General features: G+C 40.2%; 1 protein-coding gene across 6 annotated transcripts in view; it reads right to left on the reverse strand.

Moving 5' to 3' along the window:
• col11a1 (collagen type XI alpha 1 chain) overlaps positions 1-13,678 on the reverse strand; it is a 99,797-nt gene extending 86,119 nt beyond the window's left edge. For 2 of the 6 annotated variants that reach the window (XM_023950176.1, XM_023950177.1), the window contains exons 1-3: positions 13,325-13,675; positions 7,845-8,009; positions 4,717-4,930 (exon numbers count right to left, since the gene is read on the reverse strand). In XM_023950176.1, the coding sequence (XP_023805944.1) occupies positions 4,717-4,930; positions 7,845-8,009; positions 13,325-13,436 (491 nt within the window). In that variant the 5' untranslated portion in view covers positions 13,437-13,675. Of the gene's footprint in view, positions 1-4,716; positions 4,931-7,844; positions 8,010-13,324 lie in introns of all 6 variants that reach the window. The other 4 variants (XM_023950174.1, XM_023950175.1, XM_023950178.1 and 1 more) reach the window with 4 other exon arrangements.
• Positions 13,679-20,583: the final 6,905 nt, after the last annotated feature.

Consider the following 20,583-nt stretch of genomic DNA (forward strand, 5'->3'; position numbering starts at 1 on the left):
TATATGATGAGTTCGGTTTTTCCAGACAAAGTCGCATAGCAGTTTATCAACAGTTTTGCTAACGATGTTACTGACATAAAGAGACTGAGCGGCATAAATGACTCTGGAGAGGCCTTCAGCCTTGGAGAGGAGAATTCGACCTTTAATGGAAAGGTCACGTAAGAGCCAGAGGTTAAACCTCTTTTTCATTTTATCAATAATTGGAAAAAAGTTAGCATTACCTCTATCATTTTCAGTTTTTGATATTATTATGCCAAGATATGTGACTGATGTCTTTACAGGAATATTAAAGAGTGAATCCGAATCACAAGATTGGTATCATCCTTTAAAGAACATCATGTGCATTTGCAGCGACGTATGCTTCAGACGATGTCCGATTGGCCAATCTACATGTCAATCAAGTCCCTTACTTCTCAGTGAGGATTTTGATTGGCTGGTGGATTTTAAAGAAGTACTTTTTTTTTTTAATCTTTTCTGGCCCGCGATCTACACTCATGTCATTGAAGGTCGACCGGTAGATCGCGATCGACGTAATGAGCACCTTTGAATAATATATACATGCATAATATATATAATGATGTCAAAACAGGTTGTGGCTCCGAGTGCTTTCTTTTTTATTAGGGGCAGTACCAAATGGCTCTTTGAGTAAAAAAGGTTGCCGACCCCTGGTCTAGTGGGTCTAGATGACCCAACTCCCAATGGCAAAGTGCCTAGGATAGCACAAGGGTTACAGGGACAAATATGTAGTTGACATGCATAGCATCTATTTTATCAAAAATCTTTTTTGTTTTACACTGAGACAAAAATTCCTGAACGGATAATCAGTAACATCACATACTGGATTCGGAAAGGCAAAACAGAATCTTTAGGAGGGCAAGTGGCCAGCATTTTGAAAATAGCATTTGAGCAGGAGAAAATAAAGTATGAAGGTTTTTTTGGTTTCAACCATTGGGTCCACCCAACCGCCAATGAAAATTCAAACTAACAACTGAGCTCTATATGAAATTAAGCACTAAACATCAAAGAGATCATTGAAACAAAACTAGCAATGCAACACAAGAGTTTTGCATCTTAAAAGTACTGTGTGAAGACGGATGAGTTTACTCTATACCTAAAACTATTCTACAGTTACACCGCTTGGGATACACCCCGAGCTACTGGTGCTAACCTTTTTACACTGGAACTGTACCTCTAGCATCAACGTTCTTTGAACTACCGTAACTCTTGAACCGGTAATCCAATTAACATAATTTCAGCAGATTCTAGAGCTTAGAAAAGCAGCTTTGTGCCGATATGCAACCCTTTACGGTGAAAAGCTGCTTTCTCTGCTTAAAAATCCATTGGAATTTCAGTAATTGTGTGAACCATCAAAGAGTTACGATAGTTCATAGAGCATATGCTGTATAGCAGGCCAGAGCTCCGGTATTAGAGAGATAAAAAAAAAAAAGAATAGTTGACTGAATCAGCTTTTTGATGACAAAAGTACAAACTAGTAGCAACAATATCTGATGTAAGGAAACATTTTCGGCCATTTGTACATTTATTGCTGAATCATCGTTTTCTTGCTTTGTCCGGTATGGCATAATCTGACCCCTAAAACGCTGTTTATCACTAAAATGGGAAATCCTTGTTTGATTGAGACAAACCACTTGGGTTATCAAAAGTTGCTTTCTAAAGGTCTCCAATCATGCCTTTACTTCTTGGCTTTGGTTTAATGGAAAAAGCAAGCCAAACCATTTTTGTCCACCCAGACATGCACACACACTTGCAGGGGATCAATTAATCAATTATTATTACTTCAACCCACCACAATGATCTTGATTTCTTTGATTTGACTTGTTTGCATTCACTCAATTTTTCAAGGCCTCTTCACATCCAAATGTGCTTTCACTGTGATGTGAATTCCTTTGAGGTGAGTGTGGGTACTTTTTTTTTCTTTTCACACGACTCAACATCTGTTTATGAATGAAATCCAGCCAGAATGTGAATCATGAAGTCAGAACACCTGTATGGCTTTACACTACAGCGTTTAAAAAAAGAATCACATTGATGAATTTGGAACATAAGAGTCCAAATCCTGACCTTAATCTCACAGCAGTCCAAGAATATGAAGCGAACAGCTCAGGTTAAACATATCTTGCCAACACCATTTAGGCAAATCCCTTCTGTTTGAAAGAAAACACAATACTGATATAGCAATAAAAGCAAACATTTTGTCGGATTACAAAAGCCTCAACTACATGGTTCCCAAACCTTTGAGCATTTATGTCTAAAGCTACAGACACACCAGGCATCTGATGGGTGTTCTAGGACGCACGATGTGAAATGCAGGGTTCTCAAATCTGAGTATAGCCTATGGTGTTCACAATGAACGGGCAGGGAACGGCTTCTTTTTCTTCTTTTTTTTACACTGTATACCAGCGCACGTCAGCCACCTACAGTAAGAGAAAGCCTGGTGCAAATCTCGTGAATCTTGCTGCAGGCTTTTTCTTTCACAGTTCTATTCCAATATATAAATAGAATTCGAACCAGACACAAACCGACATTATTAATTTCTCGTTCATGATACATTTTCAAACTGTTAGCCCTTTCTAAAGGGGATGTCATCCACACGTCACAGCATCATCCAAGTCCCAGACAGGTCAAAGTTCGACCTGATTTAACTTTCAAAACATGTTCAAAGGCTGTGTGTTTTGTACGTAGAGCCCGAAAACTATCTTAAAAACTTGCATAGCTATGCATAAACGCAAGAGTTTTGATCGCAGAAGCCTGGAACACCAATTTATGCATGTTTACATAGACTTTTCAAACTACGGAAACTTTGGATTTACTCTACCATAGGCGTGTTCTTGAACATGCATTTAGCCTACATTGTTAATGGCCACTTATTTTGTAAGTAGAGTGCGAAAATGGTCGTAAAAACGTGTGTAGCTACATGTGAATGCAAGAGTTTAGAACGCAGAATCCCAAAACGTGCATTTATATTTTGGATCTGGCGTTTTGAACGTGCGTTGCCGAGGGCGGTGTGAACGTAGCTTGAGACATTTTGATGAATAATTGTATTCGATGCAAATGGTTACCCAGCATTCAATGAGAGTTTGACACCTCCCCTGTCTCTCAATCATTTCCCATAGAACATAAGAGCAACTGCATACCAAGCAACAGTGCACCACATTCTTGGCCCTGTTTAACACAGGATTACACTCATTAAACTCCAAACTTAATCCTCCTGCAGGGTTACGCAGAATGACAGACATGGTGAACATTGTGGGAAGTGTGTGTCAAGATCCAGGACAGCCTTTTAGTAATTTTTTTTTTTCTTTTTTTGCCAGGCCAGAAGACAGTGAAAACATTAATCTGTCAAACCTTTTTCCTGACAGTGGGATCCTGAGAATCATTTAATTTGTTTCGTTCAATCAGATAAAATTATAAAAACTGGGACATTTTTCAATATTGTGACACTGCTAACAATGGGCATATAGATTCTTGAGAAACGGAGCTCAAAGAAAAGTGAATGGACTGAACCCTCCATCTTAGTGGATTATTTGTCACCTAGAATGGCAAATTCTGATGTAGAATAAACTCTTTATCACAGGATGAAGGTGCCTAATAGTGGAATGAAAGAGCAAATGTAATGGGAGTTGTAATAACCTCTTAAGACCTGGCGTCCATCCCATTGTGGGTGATTATACCTCAGTTGTTAATTCTGGTTAACTGGGGCACCATGACTGTGAAGTAAAAACATCATTTCAAACAAAAGCTCGGGTCCTAAGGGGTTGAAGGAGTGTTTGAAGAGCGTGGATGGGGCCAAATTGACGTGTTCTGGGTAACAACTGACTAGAATTTCAAATAGACAATTCAAAGAGTAAAAAAGGTTTCTATATTCACAGGTAAAATCCTGACGATCCCTTTTTATAAAAGGGGCAAACAATACATCATATATTACTAAGGAAGGTTTGTAGCCTGGACCAACTTCATAAAAGAATGAATCGAATCCAAGACCCCTTATAATAATCAATAGTGGGCATTGTACTGTTAAAAAATAGTGTGTTCCAAGTTGGCTAAGTGTCTTTTGGTTTGCCATTAAAACAACTCATTAGGAGTTGGAATTAAACATTTATACCTAATGTAGCTTGTTTAATCTGTAATTATTCAACTATTTTAGAAATTGTTAATATCATGTTGATCAACATGATTAAAACTTCTGAATTTGTCACTGCTGGAACTGGATAATCAGGTTTATGTTTTAAGGGTAGGACCACTGCATTCGAGAGCAGCTCTCTCTAATAACAAAGGCAGTGAGTTCATGGAGGAGGTCAGGTTGCTTATAAAAACCCTGCAGTGCCCCAATAATCCAGTATCTCCTTGCCTGACCCACCTCTGAGTGCACAGACCCCCGTTGAGGCGGATAATCCAACACTGAGCACATGTGGACCAACAACGGGAAAGTTTAGATTGCTGTTTTTCTAGCTTGCATCACATAAAACAAGTCAGTAATTGTAAAACGTCCACATAGTTAACATTAGATTGGTAAAAATAAAGAACATTCATATGGATTTGTTAAATCTGTGACCTTATCTGGAGTTAAATCAAAAGTAAGGTTCAATAGTTATAGTCCCAACTGGACATCATCAGTATAAAAAACAGCCAAGCTTGACTTCTTCCAGTGCATTTCAAAGATTTAAAACATAAAATTACACACAAGATTTGACGTACTTTCCATCAGCAAGATTGAGAGCGCGGAACAGGGGGTAGTCCTCAGGGGCTGGTTTGCCATTCTGATCTTCATACAGGAAAACAGGTGAGCGCCCCACTTCCACTCCAAGCTGCTGGACTCCTTGTTCATTGTAAATGGACAGCAAGAATGACTGGAGACCAGATTTTGGGCGCAACGTGGTCAGGATGGAGAAATCTTCAGGGAAAACACCACCTGTTTTGTTTCAAGAAGAGAAACTGATCAGGCAGATGAACAATGTGAGTATTCATGTTAACAGTCAATGATGATAAATGAGGAATTCAGGAGGCATCCAGAATATTTAGTTAACTATGAGTCTAGCAAATATAATTTAACCGGCTAAAAAAAAAACATGTCAATTTCACATTGAACTTTTGAGAGTGGACATAACCACATGGACGATGTTATCTTTATTACAACAACTGCTTGTTTGGGAGAAGAAATGTACAAAAAGAGTGCTAAATGGGAAAAGAAGTCCACTAACAATAAATATACACGTGCACTTCTTTCAAAGTATACTCTCCTCATGAGACAATTATCAAATATTTCTCATTTTAACTGGTAGACATCATAGGCATACAATTTCTGTTGAATAAAATTTACGACACCCAAATCAGCACTATTTAAAAAAAAATGGGTAAAACAGACAAAAGGGATTAATTATGTTTAGTCCATCCACAAATCTACAAATTTGCCAAAACTATTCATAATGGCTGAGCAAACTAACTGTGGTGAGGAAAAACAGTGTTGATTCTTGCTCTTTTTTCTTTCCTAGAACATCTCCTGCTTTTTCAGGGCTAGATCGTGGAGGTGGCAGCCTAAGAAAACGTCCTCAGACGTCCCTATCCACAGATCTGTCCAGTTTTGTTGGTGGAACCCCAAAGCACTTCCATGCCAACTGAGAGACATTGCCTCACCCTTTCTCTAAGGCAGAACCCAGCCACCCTGTGGAGAAAACGGCCATTTGTATCCAGGATCTTATCATTTCAGTCATGAACTTACCAATAAATCTAGAGTTCTCCCTTTTAACTCAGCTCCTCCTTTTCCACATCAGACCAATACAGAGACTGTATTACTGCAGCCATTCCACCTATCCATCTGTCAATCTTTCTGGGTCATTCTTACCTCACACATGAACAAGATCCCAAAATACTTAAACTCCTCCACCTGAGCCAGGAGCTCTTCACCTCCCCAAAGAGTTCAAACCAACTTTTTCTGGTTAAGAACGACTTGAAGGTGCTAATTCTTACACAAGCCTCTTCACACAGAATATAGTAATATTGTCCATAAAAATGATGAGCAAAATCGACTCCAACATGCAATGGAAGCAGGTTTGACTTACTGTCAGCAAAACAGCCCAAGCTCCTGCTTTAGATGTTCAGAGACTTCATTCTGGGTAATGAACTGGCCCACTTATGGTTCCCCAGCCTATGCTTCTTCAGCGGAATGTGGATCAGTGGGATTAAGGAGATCCTCAAAATATTCCTTCCACCTCTAGACAATGTCCTCAGTCAAGGTCAACAGCTCACCACCCGCACAGTAGACAGTTTTGGCTGTCTTTTCTAACCATTCAAATGGTTTGAAACAATTTCTCTAAGGCAGACCGATGGTCCTTCTTGAAGGTCTCCTTTAGCTCCTCCCAGACCAGTTTTGCCCTCTACATTTGCCCGCGCTGCAAGCGGCTTGGACTGCCACTACCTTTCAGCTGCTTCAGGTGTTCTAGCCAGACTTACTAGGTATTCTTTTTCAGTTTGACAGCATCCCTTACTTCTGGTACCAGAGACCTTATTCCCACAGCTTTGAACAGGAATTGTAGGTGCAATACATAGTTCAACTGGTCTCAATGTCCCAACTTTCCCTCAGGGCCTGGTAAAAGCTCTCCTCAATGTGGTTGTTGAAGACCCTTCTGATAGCGAGATAAGCCAGACTTTCCCAACAGACTCTTGTTTGGCCTGCTGAGTCTGTCTGGCCTCCTTTTAGCTGAATGCGCCACTCGGCTCATTACTCGAGTGTCCAGGACACATGGCCAAAGGTTATATGACACAACTACAAGGTCAACCATTGATCTACTGGCTAGGATGTCCTAGTACTACGTACACCTTTGGTCCCACCTTCTAATCAGACATAGAATTTGTTATGGACAAACTTTGACTGCAACAAAAGCAGAGTCCTGTGGGTGGAAGCCATGCCACCATCCCAGACCTAGCTCTAGGATGGGACCCTGAACATGAAAGTCCAGGCAACGTAGGGGATCTTGTTTTTAAGATTTCCATAAGGTGCATTACAATCGCTCTTTGTCTGGCTTGTCACCTAGGATGTCAGGATTTCGGTCCTGTCTCGCCATTTCTGCCGTTCTCCTCTCACCGGCTCCCTGATTTCTGAATGGCTCCAGCTGTGACGCGGGGTATATGAGGTGGGTGTGTCTGCTCACTCGTTGCCAGTTCGAGATTCTTCACCCTGATGAACCTCAGGCCACGGATCACGGATCACGCATCACGGATCACGCTTCACGGATCACGGATCACGCTCCGCTTCCCTTCGGCACCGCACGCTGTGAATCTGGTCTTCTCGACACTCACACGGAGCCTGCCGCTACTGTCACGTAAGGAGCCGCCCCTCCCAACTCCCTACGCTCTTTAAGACTGTCTGCTTCTCTCCTCCCTCGGAGCCTGCTGTCTACACGGACCTTGCTGTCTTCGCCCTCACGGAATTCCCCCTCGGCGGTGACGTCACACTGCGTCTCAAGCTCCACAGGACCTAGCAGTTTCCTTCCTTTGGACTTTGGACATTTTTCTCTTGGATTAAGGAACTCTCCAAATAAACTTTATTTACACCCTGTGCGTGCCTTAACTTGGGTCCTCAATGACTTACAACATAGGATCTGTCTTTCATGGGAGACCCTACCAGGGGCATTTGCACCCGACAGCATGGCTCCTTGAATCCCTCAGGTTCTCAAACTGCTCTTTTTATTAGAGGGGCCCAATATGATCACTGCAGTTCATCTTTGTTCAAGGCTTAAATACAAATATTTGTCACAAAAAAACACATTTTCAAAGAATTCAAATGCATAACTTTACACAGACTAATAAACATGTGAATGTGGCCTTACCAGGGAATACCTGCGTGGTGGGGGCACTGATCTGGATGTTCTTGGCAACTCTGTAAGCTGAGTCAGGCCTCGATGCTCTTCGGTTCTCACAAAATCCAGATGTTCTAGTCACTCCTTCGGGGTAATTTTGAAACGCTAATACTTTTAAGACATCCACTGGTTCTGCTGTTTAAAGAGTAAAAGAAACACAAGTTAGACCATTGTAACATTCCCATCTGAAAACATTTGATATATATTGCTCTCATTTAGAGCTGCACAATATGAGGAAAACTCGTGATCTGCGATATTAGTGATAAATACTGCAAAGACGATATGACTTGCGAACATGAGCAAAAAGCATGAAAAAAGACAACTAATACATCATTTACATTTCACTGCAACAGTTTTGTTTAAATGGAAGTCAACATAAAGTTGACTGCAAGTTCACTCAATGGGAGACAGGTAAGAACTTGAAACACACCAAAGAACAATGTTCTCCCTTTGTGGTTGTACTGACCAAAACTAATATTGACAACAATTAGGAACAATGTAGGTAGTGCGTGCTTGGGCTTTTTAAAAAAACAAAATAGTTTCTCTGTCTATACATGTGTGTGTAAACATTTACGGTACACATTTATTGCAGTTTACGCTGTCTTTTGCTGTACTCGTATTGCACAAGCTGATATTGCGCTGTCGATACTTTTTCGATTTATTGTGCAGGCCTACTCTCATCGCACTTTCAAAGTCAGTCAATAAAGAAATAACAGATTTTACAAATGAAAGCCCAAAGTGTCATAAAACAGGTCATTGTGATCAGTTGTTTAAGGATATTAAACATTTTCATGTCATGCCTATGCAATAGTTAGTCAGTTCTACAACTTCTGTGACTTCTGTATCCTCCTGCAAACATCTGCGTAAGAAAAAAGTTGTGAATGAACTTGTCTAAATAGCTCAATTAAAAGAGTCCTAATAGACAGAAATCCATCCATTTTCTTAACCTGCTTTATCTGTTTTGGGGTCACCCCCTTTGGGGTTGCGTGAGTCTGTCCTGGCTGCTGGAGAGCGAAGGTGGGCTCCACCCTGGACGGGTCGCCAGTCCGTCGCAGGGCACACCATCACATCCTCAAACATGCACACCTAGGCACTTTAGAGTAACTAATTAACCCTATGAAGCATGTTTTTGGACTGAGATAGAAAGCCAGAGTGCCCGGAGAGAACTCACACGTGCACTAGGAGAACGTGCAAACTCCACACAGAAAGGTCCGAAAGATTCGAACCAGGATCTTCTCGCTGTGAGATAAAAGCGCTAAACACTGCACCAACGCACAGCTTGACAAAAAAACAGCTTCGATTTTTTTTGTCTAATAGTCTTTTGTCTTGCTGTTAGTCATCCAAAAATTTTTTAACTGTTTTTATGTAAAGCCCCAAGAGTCACATTAGTAGGAAAAGTTCTAAACAAACAGAGTTTGATTTGATTTGTTTTGATTGCCATACATCATATTGACCAAAGTGCAAACACACCAATCATTTTTTTCTACCTGGATGGCATTACTTTTAATGTAAAAATTCTGCTTCCTTGTTGGAATCCTATCCTTGTATAGTTTTGTTTTGTACCGCAGTGTTTGCCTGCTTTTATTGTGGTCCTTTAGTGCCTGAGAGATGTTTCCAAACCAAACAAGCAAACACTATAAAATGAACTCATGCATACCTTTGTTCAAGCCACACGCTGTTCTGCTGCTTCAGACAATATGAACTTTCAAAATAAGAGCATGTATAACAGTAACAGTGTGAATTAATGGAGGATTTCTATTGAATTTAGTGATTTCTGACCAAAATCAATAGAAATTTAAATCCAACTGATGTTTTTTAAGGTTTTCCTACTATGTGTATTTTTTCTGGTGCAATATCTTTACAGCACAGAAAGCTGGTGTTGCCTGCCTAAATCCATTGTGTGAAACATGCACAGTAAAGCGCAGCAGGGATGAGTGAGCATCATCAATGCTGACACCCCCCCCCCCAAAAAAAATCAGGTCACTCCCACTTCAGCAAATAAACCAGAGGAGGATAAGCAAACCTCCATGGAGACGTTTGACAAACAAGGATCCTAAAAGACAGCTATTTTATGGCCAGTGAGGATGGACCAACTACTTATTTTGGAGAGCGAACTGAGGACCCCATTGTGTGTTCCTGGAGAACTCCAGGACTCATGTGTTCCAGATGTGGCAGTTGGGCCAGGCTGCGACCCTCACAGAAAGGTGCTAAGAAAATGTCAACACCGGCTAACCCGGTGGGATTGGATAAGGGCATGATTGCAAAAATCGAAAGGCGGCAACAGATGATTGCCTTCAGGGCTAAGCAAACAGGCCACATAGCTGAGAGTGTTAGGATGTTTAAAGCACTATTTGTACGCGCACTAAAAACTCCATAGTCAAAAAGAAAAAGCTCAAGTTGGGTTGTCCTGTTCCATCTACACTAAAACTTATCCTAGTGGTCTTTTATTTTTATGTAATCAAAAAACCTGCAGGAACTATGCAGTAGTTTATTGGAAATTCACATGATTTGTGGGCAGGACTGTAAGCCTGCCACCATTTCCCATCATCCATCTGTTTTCACAGTCTCCCACTAGCTTACAGCCCCTTAAAGGGCCTGTATCTTGCTATTCCTAAGCATTCTAAATTAAATTATATCCACATATATGATAATATTTTACCATTGTAACAGTAAAGAACAAATTATTTATGAAATATGAGTTATTTTTGTGAGCTTATTTTCTTCCCAGAAGGATGTCATTTCATGACATCAACCTAGAGCCGGCCTCAACAGTGTGTCTTCGTTTCTCTAACGAAAACAAACCACATCCGGACTTTTGCAAGGATAGATTAGCATATTATGCATATAAAATAAAATCGTTTTACAGATTACAGCTCCGTGTAGAAAGTGGGTGGTGCTGGCATCTCAGACTCTTCTTGGAAGGGGTTGCTCTCACTTGTCCACATCACAATGTTAAAACAAACTTGTTTTTGTGGGTTGGGAGGGGCTGGTGTTCAAATAGCAGGTTTTTAGAGGAATACTCAGAGATGCGTGAATGGATCAAAAGACCGCTTTGGAGTTTATTTTTATCAGGAATTAATATTGTAATACACCTAAAAAACTACAAAAGTTTTATCTTGGAGCTATCAAACCGTCCAGTTTGGAACCAGGTGCCAGATGGAACGAGGAAAACAAAGACGTACATGGATGTATTTGTCTACAAGTGCATACGTCAGAATGGAGCTTGTGCCTCGCCCTGCGTCTTTTCTACGTCACAAATATGATTTTTTTCCAACTGCATTTTTTGTCAGGTCCTGTTCACGATTTGTATAAATAAATGTTTAATTTTAATCCTAATTTTGGTTTTTATATGTCCTCCATCATCAGAAAAATGCTACTACATCATGTGGAAAACACCAAAAACTTGATTTTCATTGAAGTGATGCTTTAAAGAGATAACATCCATCTAAGCCAAGGCTAAAAAGTTACCCTGACCTCATCCTTTAAAAAAACCCTAATCTACATCCTCACAGAAGGATAAAATGCCAGGTAAATAAAGGAGGAACCTTTTCACCTGCAGCTCCCTGAGACTCTAATAACATCTTCAGTCAATGTGTCCCTCTCCCGCTTTACACCCCCCCCCCCCCCCCACACACACACACACTCTCCCTCTCTGGTTCCTCCAGCTTCCACCATGCTGCCGGCTAAAACAAGACCGCTTTATGCTGGTGTCATACCAAGGAACCTTCACTGAGACCTGCCCATTTTTTCAAAGCATTCCTTTGCACTACTCAGCTCCACTTTCCCTCTGATTAACTCCTTCAACTGTATACTTCTATATGGAAATGTTATACACGTGCTGTAACCTCCAATCCGGTCCTGTAATCTCGGAAGAGGTCTCCAATAATGTCAAAATATGAATCGGTTGACGCACGAAGGAGAAGGATTACCTCCAAATGATAAGCCAGTCACTATAATTGCATGCAGAGCTTTAGCAGACAAAGATCTACTGTGGAGCTGAATTTCTCAGTTAAGCATATTAGGCAGAGGACTCAAGCTTTGTCTGCTGGAATGCACATCTGAGCTTGTGCCTGAGGGGCTGAGAAAACGTGTCTGTACACTGCGAGATGGAGAGGGCACCCTGCAGAAACAGCTCGAGCCGCCATCAGGCGCTCAGTGAGAGCACAGAGCCCCAGGGGGCAAGAGTACTTGGAGTTTACATAAAGAGGCTGGAGCTGGTGAGCTACAGCGCAGGTGAGACTTCCAAGTCTGAAGTGCAATTCCAGGCAGTTATCTTGCAAAGCAGGAAGTGGCTGTTGGAGACTTAATCAATGAGTGACTTTGTGTCATTTGAATCAATATCAAAACTTTGTTGTGTTAATTAATCTCCTGAAAATAGGAAGGTATTTATTTTTGTAGAATAAAATGGTTCTTATCTACTGTCAGACTCTAGCTTCCGTCCGTTTCTGCAGCCTAAAATCCTCACACAGTATACGTCAAGGTGTGAGGCCTGAGTAATCCCGAAGCCTGCTACTTGTGGCCATGGTGGCGGCGAGCTCGGCCCCGATATGTGGGCCTGCCCTTTGAAGGCTCTGAAATCATAGGGGGGAGCGCAACAAGGACCCATCATCAAATAAGTGCTCAGTACTTAGAGGGGAAGCATTCCCACCAATCACACAACTCAGCCTTGTCCTGCAGCCGCCGACCAAACGTCTATGTGCAAAGTCAGAGAGTTTGGAAGCGGTGGAGGGGGGGGGGGGGGTTGCACAGACCAGTCGCTGAGCTGCGGTGTGGACCAGGGCAGTGTGGTGATAGGGTGAAGCTGCCTGACAGACCAGCTGAGGGGGTCTCCAACCTCACACTGAACTGACTTTCAAATTACCAACCATCAGACATCCAACCTGGTATAAAAGTAAAAGAACCTGCATAATTACACAACACAAAAAAAACACACAACCGCAGCCAAATCACAAAGACCTTTTTGAGCGTTTAGCTTTGGCACAAGCAGTGTGGCATAGGTCTGCAAGGTTCCACATCTAGGGATGTGGAACACCCATCTGGCTGCAGAAAACCACCTGGCTGTTCACACGCACCCAGGGGACCACTGCGAGCACAAGAGCTTTCTCACAGCGCCCATGTGTATGATAAAAGTCAGGGATCTTTCTAAGGACATACCAGAGGCTGAGTCTCACTTTAATTAGAAGTTTCATCTTCTGTGAATATTAATCATGCGCAAAAGTTTGAATTAAAAGAGTGGCAAAAAGAAGGGTTTTTTTTATCAACTGTGCGCTTTCCTGCAACAATGACAGCAAAAGTTGCACTATAAACACATTTTAACTGCTGTAAAAGTCTTTATTTTCCATTTGCAAGCGCCTCAAACGGCGCTGAGCTCAGGTGTGTCCCCATCAGTACCGGCCGGGGCGCTCCCGGCTGTGCGTAAAAGTTGGAAAGACGCACGGGGGAAGCCTTACCTGCTCTGACAGCAGCTTGCAGCAGCAGAGTTAAAGTGAGGAACGCGCTTACAGTGGAATCCATAAACCATCTTTTCGTTTTCCACCTCGTGGACCACCTTTGCATCTCCATGGTGGGTTTGTTGGTGCCCAGCTGGGGGGTGGGGGGAGACTCAAACTTCTGGGCGACTTGGAAGGACGTCCCTTTTCCAGCAAAATCCCAAACTGAAGATGGAAACCGTCCTTACAAAAGAGCCATATGTGAGGAGTGTTTGCTGTCAGCCACGACGAGGCCGCGGTCCTCTTGCCCAGTGCCCAGCCTTCACAGTGAAGGTATTCGGGCTTTAACCGAGCACGCAGAACACTCGCTCCTCTTCGCGTTCCACGGGCAGGAGGGCTGGGCGGGTTCCACGAACCAGAGCCCCGATTACAGGAGACTGACAGGGGAACCGGTCCCTGATTAGCAAATCACGGGGCAGGGAATACTTCTGTGGGTCCACCCATCAGCTCTGTGATACTTTGTGATGGAACAGAGACGAACAAGTAAAAGAAAAAACAAGTTATTTAAATGAGTTTGTGAAACAAAAGTCAGCCAAACTAAAATGAATAAAACCATCTGGAAAAAAAAAACACTTTTAAACTTTTTTTGGATATTTAATAATTGAAACTTTGAAAGGTTTTCTCCTTCAAACTTTTTAAAACTGATATGAAGGAGGAAATGTAACATTCACTGGATTTAATCTACTTGACAAACAGATTAAAGGTGATTAAAGATCACCTGGAGTGGACTTACACATGGAACCCCCACTGAAAAAAAAAAAATAAGCAGCTTCTAACACAAAGCTGAAGTTCGTCTACAAAAACAATCTTTCAGGTGTTACCATAAACCTCAAAAATCTGTGAAATTGAAGCCAATCTCAGAAAAGATACGTGTCTATATTGTACATATTGATATGAGGGATGCATGATGTACTCTCACCTCACCCTGGTTCCAATCCCAGATGGGACCCTTCATTGTGTTTGCATGTTCTCCCCGTGCATGTGTGCGTTTTCTCCAGGAACTCCAGCTTCCGCGCACAGCCCAACAACATGCTTCATAGGTTAACTGATGATTCTAAATTATCCAAAGGTCTGACTGACTGTCTGTATGCGTATGTGTGTGATTCGCCCCACAGTAGCTGTGATAGGCTCCAGCAACCTCGTGGGGGATGCAGTGTTCAGAATTTGGATGGATGGATGGATGGATGGTTTTATATGGGCATCTTGTCACTTTTCCTAGAGTTGTGCAGTGAATTTGTCTGTCTTTGCATTTTGACCATTTTTCCTCAAAACCAAATTTTTAATATTGAATAAACAAAAAGTTTGAAGATTTTGACTATAACGTATATGCTTTATATCTTACTTTATTATTATTCTTTTTCTGGTTTACAAATCTTATTAACCCTATGTCAGAATTCTGCCAGCCCTCCTTCGCTCTTTTGAAAGTACAATCAGCTCACTTGTGGGTAAAAAGTGGGGTATTGACAATAGTTAAACCTATGAAAAAGGTGTTTGGGGCGTTTTTAACATGTTCTTGTGGTGTTTTCCTGATGATGGAGGTCATATATAAAGAAAAATAAGATTTGAACTGCATTTCTGAGTCTTTCTTTGTGCAAATTGTTGAGGATTAGGAGCGTATGAAAAAATGCTTTTGGAAAAACATCGTATTTGTGACGTATAAAACACTCTGGGAAGGCCACACCACTCTTTAAATAGATCAAGTAGGCTTTTAAAATGTTGATAATCATTAAAGCCAACATGTTACAGCAGGGGGAAATCCGTATACTGAAAAAGATGAAGTTAAACATAATAAAAAAGACAGAATTAGCTTATAAATGTACTTAACAACATATTATCATTAAGAGCATGTTTATTGTCTTACATTTACACCTCTTATTCAGAGCAACTTTTTCCACTCTGCTCTTCTTCTTCCTGTTGTTTCTTGCCCCAAATTTTCCTGAATGGCAAACATACTCATGAGATTTTTCTATTTGGTGAATGACTGCAGGAATTTCAAGGATTCATATCAGGCTTTTGAAACCCCAGCATATCTGACTTGACGGATGCCGACCAGGCCTTGTCTCGATTCTGCCAGACTCAGCATTGATGCCAACCTGCTGCAGATGCGGCATGTGGACGTCCAGTGGGTGAAGCCAGAGCTGCCTCTCAGACAAAGATCCATGTCTAGACAGACAGGCTTTGAGTCTAAGCTAGTTTGTAAAATATAATCAGTATTTCTTTACTGGTTCTAGTTCCAAATAGAAGTTTGTAACATTATTTCTACCAAAACAAATGACTGGAGGTCTCAACATCCTTTTTATTTAATAAGGAGTCCTAAAGAGTCCTCAGACACATTGATACAGCTCGCCTGAGAGCAGCAGATGGTGCCCTCAGGGACAGCGGGCTATGCTAATGACTGGACGTTTGCTGGTTTGATTTCCTGCTGAATAAGTGAAGCACATTTGCCTTCAATCGAGGAAAAAAACTCTGTAAACTCTGGAAGTCCAAGTTGGTTTTATTGACGTTGTTGTCATTTGATTGCAAACAAATCATACTTTTATTAGAAAGTATTGTGAGGCTCTTTGAAAATGTTTCTATGATTTCTGATTATTACTTTTAATTGCTTGAAAATACATTTTATAGCATGATTTCATTCTTTTTTCAAACTATTTTTAATAGATAAAAATCTGTGGAAAAGCAGCTTTTACTCTGAAAACAGAGAACAGATAAAGATGAAACCTACTTCTACAGTTGTGAACTGAAAGGATATTTGAAGACTTCTCCAGTTAAAAAATGTGTTTTGGTTGTTTTGAACACGTTCTTGTGCCAATTTGCTTATGATGGAGGACATATATAAAGAAAGTTACAGTTGCATCTCTGAGAGTTTCTTGAAATCATTGAAGTCTGAAAAATATTTATTTAAGGGGGAAAATAAAGTGTAAATATTTATTTATTTAATATTTGTAATGTAGAAAATACGCTGGGCGGGCCACAAGGTGATTGGACTGTCTTTGTAATGATTACTTAAGATGCGTTTACCTGTGACTGTTCGGCCATCACCAAAGCTCATCTGAACTCTAAACTAAACCAAGTAAAGGTGTAACAATTTCTGGCATTTCCTGTCCAACCTAACCGAGTCCACACCAATATTTTGGTTTGAAAGCAACTTTGTGTTCTCCAGAAATGTAAACTTGTGGTCGTTCACATCTGGAACTAAAACAAAGGTTCTGGTTTGATTGCAAGCAAACTCTGGTGTGGTTAACCTCAGTGTACATTATGAACCGCTGTTCATTTTCAGCTTGAAAAAATATTATTTTAGGAAGGATCCAAAGAAGTCCAGGACACAAAAAGTTTGGATGAAGCCTTTTGGGTATATAAAATGTTACGAGTAAGTGATACTGACAAGTAGAACTCACTGTTTTTTTTTCTTTCTTTGTCAGATCTTTAAATTTCTAAATGGTTCTAATTTTGGGGAACACTGCCGCCATATGAGCAGCTGTTGGAAGAGTTTTCAGGGGTTTGGTTCAAGCATGAAGCTATTTTCACCTTGCCCTCGGAAAGGAGTTCAAGAGCCAACGTCTATCCCATTCCTGAATCCGATAATTCCCTGTCCAAAACTGGACTGTGTGAACAGATGGAACCAAATCAAAGGTTTTTTTCAGTTTTCTGCCACTTCAAACCAAGTTAATCAAACTAATTTAGAATTAGAAAACGGCTGACAAATTTTAGGTGTAATTTTTAATACAAAGTTGTCTTTTTTCTGATAGAAATAAAATAAAAAAACTCGGAAATTCATTCTTTATACAAGTACTAAAACAAGAAAGGGCTGTTAAAGTTTTACCTGAGAAGCACTTTTTAGAAGCCACTTGAGGCCACACCCCAAAGCCACTGTCCTTCACTGTTTACACAGCATGCAGAGGAGAGCATAAAGAACTCTTTCTCCACTCTGGTCTTCCCTGCAGCCTTAGAATGCACCCTCACTTCCCTAACATCATATTTCAGCTGCATGTTTTTTTCTTTTTTTAAATGAACCCTCCTATTATTCGATTACATTTTTGACTTCCATTAGAGCAAAACCTCATTTTATACTTCAGTTTAAATTTAAATAGGGTTTAGTTTTAAAGATTTATGTCCATTTCTTACTATATGATCATTGATAGCAGTTGGAGCGTGACCTGTTTTTTTTACTATGTAACAAAAAAATGTAGAAAATTTGAAGTCAGAAATTTCACTTTCAACAGGAAAGTGCAGAAAGCACAGAAATTCAAAAGATGAACTGCTTCAGTTTAATAAATTATTTAAAGCGGTTTTACAGAAATTTGAAAGAAAATTCAGAAAAACTATTAATGACATTTTGTGTTTGTTTTCTTCCCATTCCATTCTATAAAGCTGTTAGATTAGAAATAATTGACTTAAATTTTTCAAATCAGATCTTCTGTTCACAAAACCTTTACAAAGCTATGTTTACAAATTTAATTTACAAGCATGTCTAAAGTCTGTCGCTAGGCTACGTGCACCCTGAACCTGCTGGCTTCTGTCACAAAATCAATAATGTGGTACCCAGCACTTTCTAAGAGCTTTGATTTCTTGATTTTTAATGGCAAAATTAGGTTATAAGCAGCTGTAAACGTGGGGCAACAACCTGTTGCTACTTGACCTTCAGAGCATCAAAGGTCAAATGAACAAATGTATTTGTTTCTGTGATGTAAACCTCTTCCGGATAATATAACTATTAATGTTATTATTCTGTTCACATGGTTTTAATTTAAGTTGACAGTGAGCATTTAATTGTGCATAACATACATTTTATGTAAACCCAGATTTAATGTTGACAAAAGTTTTTCCCCAAGATGCCTTTTTTTTTATTTCCGGCCGTCAAATATTAAATTCAGGCACTTGGGTAAAAATGTATTTAACTGTATTTCTTGTTTGTGTGAAAAATGAAAAGTATCTCATTGCAATTTCATGAAATAGTTAATTTGGATTTAATGTTTTTATAAGGGTTCAAGAATGCAGGCTGACCCTCACACACCTCACCAAATCTAGCCCTCTATTCAAATCAAAAACATTTGTTGTGTTTTTAAAGATATAACATCCATACAGTTTGCAGGGAAATAGATCAGTGGATTTCTGGAATTGAGCTTTTTTAAGCTTTCGTTTGGAGTTTATGTGTATTTCATGCATTGCCTTTTCATGTGACTCATTACATTTAAGGCTATTTGTTATTTTTAGCTTTACTATTCTTGGTTTGTGTTCGCTCACATCATGACTTGTTTTGTATTCATATAACCCTCTGTATTTTAGGGTTCCTCCTTGTCATCTAGTCACGGTTACACCTGGTCGGAGTTTTAATCAGCACCATCTTTCTCTTTTAGTTAATCTATCTTTAGTTTGTTTAAGTTTACGGCTTTGAGCTGCTAATTTTTAAATCCACTGTTTGTTGTTGTTTGTTTTTAGTTTTATTTCTCATGATTTTTGTTGTGTTTGAGTTATATACTAAAAAATTATCCTTAAAAATGTATGCTGAGTTGTGATGGGCAGATGAAGCTTCACGAAGCCTTTCATTTAATTGGTTCACTCCCGTGCAATGCTTTGTGAAGCTTCATTTGCTCCAGTAGGGCGCAAAAACAGACTATTTAAACTATTTTGCTTGTTCAATATTTATTTATTTTTGTGTATTATTTTTCTTGGTGTACATGGGAAATCAGGGTTTAATTCCCAGAGGGCGCAATGACCTTCATCCAGTGTGGGTCATTGGACAAGACCCTTCATGCTACTAACTATGTAGCCATGAGGGGAACCCAAGTCTTGGTTGCCCAGTGCTGGTCCCCAGCCCGGATAAAATACAAGGTTGTGTCAGGAAGGGCATCCAGCATAAAAATCTCTGCCACATTTTGATTGAAGACTGAGGGGTTTATATTGCTGTCAAATCAATCATCAATCATGTGTGCGGCTGGGGGAGCGACGCTTCAGACGTCATCGTTTTCAGCTCCTCCCCTACATGAAGCACGCCTTTGCGAAAACTCCTCCTCCACTACTTGGCACACGCCCTAAAGCCTCGAAGAAGAGCGTCACATTGAAAGCAAAATAATTGAGGGGGAAATAAAGTGTAAATATTGACTTTCAAAATAAATACTACTCTGTAAACCATTTTGATTTGATTAAGATGGAAGGATTAAGTTTTTATTTAAGTTAGACTCTTAGACGTTTCAGTTTTATGCTTTATCAAAGCCTGTAATCTAAGATTATCAGTCATCCCCAAAAAACATCACTTTAAAGTACTCTAAAGTAAGAGATTCAGCTCAAAAAGGAACAAACGTCTTTGTGTAAAAGAATCAAAGGAGGAAAAAGTCTGTGTCGTGATGTGAAGCCAGTCTGGACTGCAGGTGGTCATAATGAGAAGCAGCTTGACTCAACAGAACTTATGAAACAGAAAGAAGCAATATTGCAGCCAGGCAGCAAGCTGCTCCTCTGTCAGAGAAAGGTCCAAAAGTCTTTTTTTTTGTTGTCTGAGCACTGTTATCTGAAGTACATCTTAAACCAAATGAAAGTTTCAAGCTTGCTGTGATGTTTCACTATTTTGATCTTTTACATGAAAAACAAAAAAGTGTCACATTGAAATGATTAAAGAAAAAGGAGTTTTTGGTGTTTTTATCATTCCCTTGTGCCATTTTTCTCATGATGGCCGACATAAAGAAAATTGCATTTCTGAGTATTGTTGTGATGGGGGCTGTAAGCTAGCGGGAGAGTGTGTAAACAGTGCTACAAAGTAGTCCCACCTACAACTCAGAGGTCAAATTCCTGATGAACTCCTGCCGAAACTGTGTCTCAGAAAACAACATTTGATTTTGGCTAAAAACGGCATGATCATAAATAAAAGACCACTGGCAACACTTTAAAAAATAGTTGAAAAGACGATTGGAGTTTAAGATTCCCCTGAACATCTATTGAAAGTTAAATCAGGCCGAATTTTGAACAATTAGGGTCTCAGATTTGGTAATGATGTTTGGATCTGGTTTATCTGTGTTTGTTTTTCGAATAAGGACAAACCAAGGCCACCCACCTGACATGACAATAAGCCATACCCACCGTTGCAAGAACGCTAACAATTCAGTGAACTGTTTCCATTTTCATGCCCAAATTATAAGATTTAGATATTTCCCACCAAGCCTCTTTCAGCTGTAGGCGGCGGACATGTGCTAGAAAACAATTCGATAAGAAGAAAAAAACACACGTCAAAT

This window comes from Oryzias latipes, chromosome 20 (genome assembly GCF_002234675.1).
Source record: "Oryzias latipes chromosome 20, ASM223467v1".
In the NCBI taxonomy this organism is placed as follows: Eukaryota; Metazoa; Chordata; class Actinopteri; order Beloniformes; family Adrianichthyidae; genus Oryzias; species Oryzias latipes.